We start from the raw sequence: 9,871 nt of genomic DNA, 5'->3' as shown, positions 1-9,871 counted from the left end.
CGCCATTTTCGCTCTCCTACTACAATCCAACGGACGGACGTGTACGGCGATTGCGCGGGGAAGCTGTCACTCAAAGCCCAAAGCCCGCCCCGAAACCATAGAAGTAGATGTTGTAGAGAAGCGGTGTTAAAGGAGTAGTTCACAATGAAAACTCAGTCATTAGCTAGCCATCCTCACGTCAGTTGAAACCCCAGTGAAGTTTGTATTACCACCAAACACTTTGTAGTTTCATGTCAACCCTCTTTCAAACTGCAGAAGTTAACGAAGGTCTTTTACCATTCTAAAAATAGCATAAAATGTCCATCAGATCTCTCCAAACAGCTCGTGCAGCATAATTCAGGTGTTTTGTAGCCAAACAATTACACTGTGAGACCAAAAGTCTAATGTTTACCTCATTACCTCATAGCATTGTCAGTGAGGAAAATATAGGAGATAATGAGGAAAATAATTGGACTAATGGATCCAGAGTGCAACCGTTTGGCTACAAAACACTTGGATTATGCTGCACAAGCTGTTTTTGGAGCTATACAAAGACAAATTAATGAAATGAAATTACTGAATTTTCATTTAGCCAGCTGCATATGTTACATACAGGTTGATGAATGGAAGTAGGAGTAGGGTGGAGAGTGGAGAGGCTGTCCCAACCACAGAGGCACCTGAATTATGGCCTACTGAGTGTCCTTGAGTAGGACACTGAATCCCTACTACCAGCTCCAGGGATGCTGTTCTGCAGCTGACCCTGACCCCGACCTCTGACCTCCCTGTGGAGTGGTGGCGAACTGGATCAACAAAGTACCCCATACGTTAATGTAGGGAACTAATCTCATATAACAGTATCCTCAGAAATAGATGTCACTGATGATCTGGGTTCCAGAGCGTGTCAAATTTTGTATTTCAAATGTTTCTGACCAAAACATTTTACTTCAATGTTTTTTCAGTTTTTTTTTTTTACTTAAGAGACTCATTCATAACTCCCATTCATCCATAAAGTTAAAGATGCCATTCACATTCTCACATCAAACTGACTGTTTTATGTTTTTTTACTGTGCCTTGCTGCAAGCTGAATTTCCCCCATGGACAATGAAAGTATGCTGAACTGAATGTAATCCCACCCTCAGACCCTGACCCATAGGGCATATTATGTAATCTTGTTATGTGGAGCCTGGAAGAGTCTTGATACACAAGTACCCAGGCCCTAACCTATAGCCTCATAACAATATCAGTATTGGTATTAGTCTTTGGTGGTAAAGTCACTTGTCTCTCCCTCAATGTTCTTCAACTGAAATGAAAACTGAGAGGCACAATCGTTTTCCAATAAATGACACATAAATAGCATGGCACTTATTTTATTCAAATCAAATTCATAAATCATTTTGATAATACCTAGACCTAGACATCACATAACATTTGAATTATATTTGATTGATCATCACATCTTGATTAATAAAATGAGCGAGTTGTATTTCCAGCGTTCAGTAGCCGGAAGGTGTTCTTAGAAATCATTTAACAAACTCACAATCACATAAAAGATCAATGGTCTTACATCTGCATTTCAGGCCAAGCACATGGGCCTGTACAGAAAATATACTTTTAATGCAATGAATCCTCTTTCAGTACCTGGAACTAGCCTGATGAAAACAAAATGCAAGACAAATATTGAGCAGTGCATATAATCAACACATAAATGGTTTCTGAGCCACAATGAAGCCGATCATGTGAAGAAGCATAGCGAGTTATCTTGGTTCTATCTTGTTCGAAGTCTCTGCACTAACTGGTCCACAGCCTGGTTTCCACTACAGGGCCAGACGGTGTTAGCCAGGGCTTAAATATTAAATATTAAATCTCAATCAGGGAGGAAAACCTTCTGTATGCAGGCCACAGTGGCACCTTAACTTCACCAACCAATTTCACCATTTTGCCAGTCAGCTATGGTTTTAATAGAATATGACCTCCAAATGTTAAAGTGGCTGTTAGAGTAGACAAATGTACTAGCCAAAGAGCTAGCAGCATTTAGTGTTAAATTTCCAGTCTTTCTGTCACAATTTATGTCATTGTTTTTCAAATGTAATGAATAGTTGTGTTGGCCCTGGCTCCATCTCCAGCAGGCCCCAAGTGGATTTTGGCTTTGAGGGAAGGTCAAATTCATTTTGGTTGCAGTCCAACAAATGAAACGGGCAATTACAATCTATTGGCAGTAGCTGGGTTAACCCATATGAAAACAAAACACACAAACATGACCATAGGTTCCCGTGTACTTTGGAGATATTTACGAGGGGGAACCAAAACCATGGCACTTCAGTGAGTAAAACACACAAGAATTTATCCAGAATATCCTGCTTTGCTTTAAGGGAACAAAGGACAAACTCACAGCTGCAGGCTGCTCAGACTTGCTCTGCCACAAGTCAAAGAAGAGGAGTCATAAGATCCTGTTAGTGTTAAAAACACTGCCTTTCTTCTTAGGTGGAATTGTACAACTTAAAGGTTTACTTTCAACATTTGCATATTTATAAGGACAAAGACGCAACACGTGCTATATATCCATGGAAGAGAACAGCGCGAGTACGCTTAAATGGCTAGACCTTGCCTTTTCTGCCTACTCACTGCTATAGCAAAAGCCTTGCCGTACCATGGTATAAAATAATTTTTCGCGTGAATAAGAGTGGAACAGCGGTGACCCCCTAAAAAGTTGCAAATAAATAATGTTCCATTTCTGGGGGGAAAAAATACATAGTGACATAACACAACACAACCCAAGGCACGCAACTTTTCCCTTTGTTTACAGAGCAGTGCAAAGGCAGAAACTCAAGATCTATGACAGTATCTACCTAATGCTTGGTCAGAGAGCATGTACTTGTAGTGTGGGCCACTGCGGCCCATTGAGAGGTTGAGATGGGTTTGTGTCCTGTATCAACTGGCATGTTGAGGCTCCACTCAGAAAACACAGCAACTTAGTGTAGGAACCGGATGCTCATTTTCTGTTCCACATCCACCTTCTCCAAGACCTAAGAAAACAAGAAAAACACTGTAAGTTTAGCTGCCAATAATAACTGGATGTTTCTATGTTGTGGTCCTGTACTGTGTAATGGGCAGAGCATGACAATTTCACCCCCAGGGTAAGAGGTTTTCTATGGAGCCCGGCAGCGTCTGTCCTGCTTTTTTTTACGAAGTATTAACTCATGTGCACAATATATCAAATGTGCAATTGAGTGGAAAAATGCCTTGATAACTAAATCAGAGTATTTTAACTAAAGTAAAATTTAAATCAACAATATATCAATCAATATGTCTTTATTCAACAAAATATCAGGCTAATTTAACTAAATAAATCAATGCAAACATGTGTGCAAAAACTATGAAACTGTCGCACAGAATAAGGAAAACGAAGGCACGAATGAACCAAAACAAGTGAATGATATGCATCTTGTGCACTCATATTAATTAAACAAGGGCACGGGATCTATTTTGTGCATATACGCAATACCATCTTGTGCCCTTGATGTAGTAAAAATGGCCTCGAAATGTATTTTTTCATTCTGCCTCTCCCCAGCTCTGTAGTTTGGGGCCACCGGTGCTAAAAATAAATACACTCATGGTTCTGGTACATGGTTAAGCCTTTAAAATACAAACATTCATCAAATGGCATACGTTTCGTTGTTAATTAGTTTCACCAGCACAACAAGGCAGCCATATTTATGTTTAGTATTAAGAGACAGGATAGCTTTCAACACGTTCATTAAGATAGATGCTGATGCTACTCCTCTGACCACAAAACGTACCTTGATGAATTCATTAAAGGAAATGGAGTTGTCTCCGTTCTGGTCGGCCTCCTGGATGGTCCTGTCAGCAATACTGCCGAGCTGCTCATCTGAAATGTTTACACCAACCATCATCCTCAACACCTGTAAAGAAAGGACAAAAAGTTCCTTTGGGGTTAATGAATACCAATGAAAAACACTTCCTATCTAAGATGAAATAACAACAGATTTTCCATGAAGTAGACCTACACAAAATAGTGCAATGTTTTGAAAACAATGCTAATACTACATGTATTTATGTACGACACAAGATAATGTGTAGTTGTCTCAGTTAAATTGCAAGTAAACACCAGCCACACTGGACTGTAGGAATTACACGATTATCAATACAGTGAGCACATATTTACTGAAAAATAAGCATACAAACGTTACTCAGGTCTGAACATTTAAGTCGTGCAGACTTGTGCAGCACATGAAGCAGGCAAGACAGAAATGTTTTGCGCAAAACAAGAGATCCGTCTGAGTCATTTAACACCGGGCTTACAGCAATTGCAGGTCACACAATGTCACCGAAACCGAGATGGCTTCGCAGGGGTACAAATAACATGGGAAGAGCACACAGGAAGACAAAATACAGGATATTAGACTGTCTGGGAGAAATCAACCTGTAGTTAAGGTGAGATATCGCATCATTATCAGCAGAGGGGCAAAGTCTTCTCCTCATCGACATGGAAATCCCTCTCTCTAAGGAGTACTTAGAGGGAAGGAGTAGTAGATATTACACAATGGCATCTGACTTCTTGTTAATGCGTGGAACGAAAAGCAAATATTTTAAGTGGCAACAATGCTAGCTCCATTTTTTTTTGTTTTTCCATGACCATAAGGAAAAGGCGTGTTTGGGATTGTGTTATTCATCATCCCCTTTATTTCCTTATCGTGTCAAACAGTTGTTTTCACAAAATGTATCGTGACTCAGCGTCCTAACTCACGGCACAAACCAAACCTCTCACCTGTAGCAGCTCATCACGAGAGATTTTGTCATCTCTGTCCAGGTCATACAGACGGAAGGCAACTGAGAATATAAAAAGAAACAGGTCTTCAGGCTAATGAGAGACATATGTTCATTTCACAAACTGCTCTGGGTGTGCATGAGAGTGGTCCAGACACGCCCATGTGACTAAAGCTCTAGACTCACAGAGCAACTTGTTTGTCCTGCTGTTGAGCGGCTCGCTGGCGGTGGGGTCCTTGTTCTTCTCGTTGTCCTCAATTGGTCTGAAGTGGGCCAAGGTCCGCATGAATCCCCTGAAGTTCACCTGGTCCTCCCTGACCAATAACAGACATGCAATTTAGGACATTTTACAGAGGAAAAAATTATATTTACTTCCATTTTCTGGTTAAGGGATTCGAAACAACCCATCACTGGGTTTTTATCTGGCTCAAATTACTCTTTTACTACACATAATACACACAAGTTGTGTGGCTAACAATGAAAAACCCTAATTAGTTGTAATCTAATACCGTTGAGCAGAGTGTGTATTCTTTGCCTGCAGTAAGGAGTTACCCTGACCCTCTGGCTCTGTTCTCAAGCTGTTCCAAACCACACAAGCCAAAACCAAACCAGACAGACAAGAGCACATCTGAAACCATTAAAAGCCATAGCTAAAATTAAGACGCCTACACATCTGACTTTTTGGGATTATAATGATACACTGGAAAGGAAACTTCAGGTTTAAAACAAGTGGTCAAGCTTTATGTAAGCTCCAAGATTGACAAAACAACCATCTGGCCAAAGAACAGCCTAATATACAGGCAAAACTTGCTGTGCTCAAAACCCCGGTTTGATTTTTCTTAGCAAGGTTGGCAGAAAAAGACTAAGGTTCTGAAGGCTGCAGAACCACCACTAAAGAATCACCACTAAAAAGCACGATGGCGTGGTTTGGCTTTGTGGTGATTGTGACTCAAGCCTATAATGTATAGTCTTGTGAAAAACAAGATCACCGCTGAGAGCAGGCCGACAACAGCGACGACTCACCCCTCAGGAAAGAACGCATTGATGATTCTGTCTCCCAGAGGATTGATGGCCAACTCCGGGATCCTCTGGAAATCTTCTCGACTGCAGAAATGAGGAGACACGATGGAGGTGAAATCCAGCAGAATATATTTTAGGGAATAAATGACAAAATATCTGTGGAGTTGGTTCGAACCCTGACACCAAATTACCACAGATCTTAGATAAGTTGACAGATAACTGATTATCACCAGCTATAAAAGGGTATGATGCATCAGTGCAATGATCACAAGGGAAAGTCTTCCTCATTCTTAACAAATGTACTCATTTTGAATGAATATATGATAACAGTGGAAGAACAGCTGCAAACAGAGTGGGAAATTAACAACAGCCACCAGTCAAATGCTGGTATATGTAAAGGCCCTTTTTGTTCTAAAAATTGTTTTGGCTGGTAAAATAGTTGTAGTGTGGCCAGTGAATTTTGTAATCCAACAAAAGTTAGTCCTATCCTGTTGTAAAAGTACATGTTACAGAGATGAAATAGAGGAGTGTAAGAGTGTATGTTTGCGTCTTTATTGGCTGCCAGAGCCACCAATGGGACAGTGTGTCTGCCAGGTGAGATATATTTAAAATTTGACTGTTGTGGCAACTGATGAATGATTAAAAAAAAAAGTCACCTTGGACTCAAAGGAGACAGCGGCCAACTGCATACCATGACTTAAAGCCTTGGTGCAGGACAAGGGGATCCAACCACTTGTTATGTGTAAACATAAAAGTCTTTGACTACGAAACTACAAACTATTGTTTTTCCCGAGAATGACTGATCTCCCTATGAACCCTCTTAGTAAAGGACTATGTGGAAACAGTCATACTGAGTGCTTATAAACTTTGCATCAAGCTTCCCAACATTCAATGATTAGCCATTTCTTCACCTATTGCTCATTCTGTCTAGATTATGCATAGAGCTAGAGGTTAATCACGAACTTAAGAAATGTCATACTGAGTTCTCAACTGAATACTCACATCTGGCTGTGCTGTGATAATATGAAACATAAAAGACTTCACACACAACCTCTATGAAGCCTAACATAAGACTCGCACCACCTTAATATCTCCCATCAATGACAATTCACAAAGCTGTGTGTGAGACTATGAATTTTGATTGTTGCCTTCACACTAAAACTATTAGTCTGGTCTAGAACTCTTTAGACTTTTCATTCCACCGGCCACAAAGGCAGGGTTTTTCCAAAATTCAGACACTTTTGTAATTTAACAGGCCAAATTTGTAATAGAAAAGAACATCCTAGTTCCAGGTTGGTGACCTGCCAAATAGGCTGGGAAATCAGGCAAACTAGTCAGCCTCAGGATAAATTTACCAGCATTTGGCTAGTGTTATCTGTATTCATTTCCCATCCTGGTGTTTGTGTTATTGTTTACCTGAGGGTGCCATTTTCACCTTTATCCAGACTGGTGAAGCGACTGTAGAGGCGAGTGATCTGACTGTGGGAAACTGCAGGGGGACACAGAGAGCCAGAGAGATGTGACCAGCTGACCACAAAACAGGGTTTAGAGCATCAGGCAAAAATGCTTTTCACCTAAATATTGGGGTGGGAAATGTGTGAAACTGGGCATCATTACATTAACAATACACATAACGTTGTAGCATCCAAAACTGTCAAGTGTCATCACAAACTTTTTTCATACACAGAGGTTGTAAGTATGCAGTATTTCTCAGATACACGGGATACCAGAGTGGCAAGTACGGGCACTGCCACTAAAGCCATACAAAGCTATGTCGTTAATGCTATTATCCCCAATGCTTATTAGTTCATTTGAGGGTGTAGAGGAAGGTTAGGATTAAAGCAACTGGCTAGCTACAGAGAATGGTAACGTATATAATTTAAAGTAATTCATGTCAACGAGTGTTTGTGTCCCCCTCCAGCCCAGGAATTAGTCCGAGCTCAACTTACAGCCAGTCTCCTTCTTGATTTCTTCAATTTCCTCTTCTCTGAGTAACGTGGACGCTCGGGATCCCATGGTGAAATGCTAAAACCAATACAAGTACAGACCAGCCAGCTGTCTTTCGCAACCTAGCTGTACAAGAAGATCTCGGGGAGATTCCGGACAGAGCACCTCGGACCGAGGTTACACAGCTAACGACAAGTTAGCAAACAAGCTAGCGAGCTAAACTACTAACGTTACGCTTGTTGTGTTCTTGTCGTAAAATGAGCTGGCAATTAGTCAGAAAGCCGAGAGAGTTCAGTCCAATCCAGCTGTTCCCCGTCTTCTTCGCGATGTACTTGTTGTGTACTCCGTTCGTTACGAAAGCTTTTCAGAGGTCTGTCGTGTTATCATGCCACCAAGGAGGTTTAGCTGCTAGCTATCTTCCTGCATCGTGAAGTGGGCGGGCAGAAGAGGCAGGTAGAAGCGATGACGCGACGTGCAGGCCTGCCCACTGCCGCCTGACACAGAAATACAATTTTCAGAACAGACAGCTGCTTTCAAGTGCTGCCGCAAATATCGTACTTACGAGGTGAACATTCACCTAGGACACAACAAAGGGATAAAAACGACCGGACTAGGAAAGTTGGAATTTGCTGTCATAACCGAGTTGCTGAGATTTGCCATTTAGCGGGTGGAGACCGTGGAAGCCATGGCAACAATTGATGGTAAAAGTGGCAAAAACATTAATTCAACTTAATTTGTATGCCACATGAACATTTTATCCTCGTAGCAACAAAGTAGCTGTGTGGAATTTGATTCGATAAAACAACTGCCACCAAAACCTTTTTTTTGTTAGTGTCCATTTTGTTATTTTTTTCTGCCCCAAAATACCGCAATGTCAAGTCGTATTTATTACTTGTGTATTCGAAAGAACGAGCTTACGAGGAGCACTTGAAGGCAGCATGGCTACAACAGGCGAGACTACGCAGCTATACCACTTCTACCCACACGGGGTCAGTGTAGGCTGCACAATAATACTATGACTTTATACAGACAGCTTGAAATCAACCTTTCAGAGCAATGCTTTCTTGAACTGTTGTAAGTCAGGACTGATCTAATGGACAAGTCAGTTTACCACCTTTTAATTTGTCACATAAAGTCTACCCAGTTTTTTACCTGACGCGTTTACGATGTAAATTCATAGTATCCACTACATTATTGTAAGTAGGATCAGACAGTGTAAGCTATATGAAAACGTGGTCTTTTCATTCATATGAAACATGAATGAATACTTTTCTGAGAATATAAATGTTTTTCCCCCTTTTTCCTGTTTGTATTGGTGGTGAATCTGATCACCACCAAATAAAGATTATAGTTAAACCACCTTGTTATTTACAACATCACTGATATGCACATAGCATTTTAGAATAGGGAACACACATTAACTAAACTATGGGTTTTCCCTCAATCATTTAATAATTTCCCTCAATAATATGTGATACTAGCACTTTCTAAGCCCCATACTGAGCAAAGCATACTAAGAGCCTGATTCATGTGCAACAACTTTCTCGCTGACTGCTATAAGCACTAATTAGGAGGCTATTGAGGGAAAACTCATAGTTAATGGAGTATACTTGTAGAATACAATAGTGCAGAATAAGGTGCTAATAAATTGTTTGTAATCACTAAAAATGAAAACAATACACTACTAACATGGATGTTAATAAGCAACTTATTAATAGTTAATATGTGTTCCCTAATCTAAAGTGTTACTGAGAATCCTTGTTGCAGACCAAGGTGTCATGCTTCAGATATCAGGCATTAGACAAACCCGCAGCCAGGCTGAGATCCTAATAAAGCTGACATTGGTTTATAGTAGAAGTGGGTCTGTGTGGGCCAACTGTCTTCCAGGTAGAGGAGTGAAGACTGAAAAAGTGTTTATAATCACAGGCAAATAGGCTTAGGTAGGAATTAACTTATTTGAACAGCATACAAATCCTCTTCTGAAAAACATACAGTATGTAATGTATGCTTGTACTCTATTCAACAGCTGTGTGACATATTTTGCTCATAAAGGTCATAAAAATGACTCATTTGATATTTGGGAATTATTCAAAAATTACGTAGGAAACACAGAAGCAAGAGGTAAAACCACATTGATTTT

General features: G+C 40.5%; 1 protein-coding gene across 1 annotated transcript; it reads right to left on the bottom strand.

The window, feature by feature from the left end:
* Positions 1-1,330: 1,330 nt before the first annotated feature.
* chp1 (calcineurin-like EF-hand protein 1) lies at positions 1,331-8,147 on the bottom strand. The gene is made up of 7 exons (XM_071529083.1): positions 7,734-8,147; positions 7,201-7,273; positions 5,788-5,868; positions 4,951-5,078; positions 4,766-4,827; positions 3,777-3,899; positions 1,331-3,002 (listed from the first exon to the last, which is right to left on the bottom strand). Exons 1-7 carry the CDS (start codon positions 7,798-7,800, stop codon positions 2,949-2,951), a joined length of 588 nt encoding a protein of 195 aa, XP_071385184.1. The 5' UTR covers positions 7,801-8,147; the 3' UTR covers positions 1,331-2,948.
* Between the last annotated feature and the right edge of the window lie 1,724 nt (positions 8,148-9,871).

The sequence above is a fragment of the Centroberyx affinis genome, unplaced genomic scaffold (genome assembly GCF_046629955.1).
Source record: "Centroberyx affinis isolate AG114_WGS23_722 - 3 ecotype Tasmania unplaced genomic scaffold, CSIRO-AGI_Caff_v1 ptg001765l_1, whole genome shotgun sequence".
NCBI lineage: Eukaryota > Metazoa > Chordata > Actinopteri > Beryciformes > Berycidae > Centroberyx > Centroberyx affinis.
This window is presented reverse-complemented; position numbering and strand designations above follow the sequence as displayed.

What these genes read in the sequence shown, in the direction of transcription:
- chp1 (XM_071529083.1), bottom strand. Translation starts at nt 7,800, where the DNA reads ATGGGATCCCGAGCGTCCACGTTACTCAGAGAAGAGGAAATTGAAGAA. An exon ending in GGTGAAAATGGCACCCTCAG is followed by an intron (nt 5,869 to 7,200) that starts GTAAACAATAAC and finishes TCATTTCTGCAG; the next exon opens with TCGAGAAGATTTCCAGAGGA. An exon ending in CTCGTGATGAGCTGCTACAG is followed by an intron (nt 3,900 to 4,765) that starts GTGAGAGGTTTG and finishes CTTTCTTTACAG; the next exon opens with GTGTTGAGGATGATGGTTGG.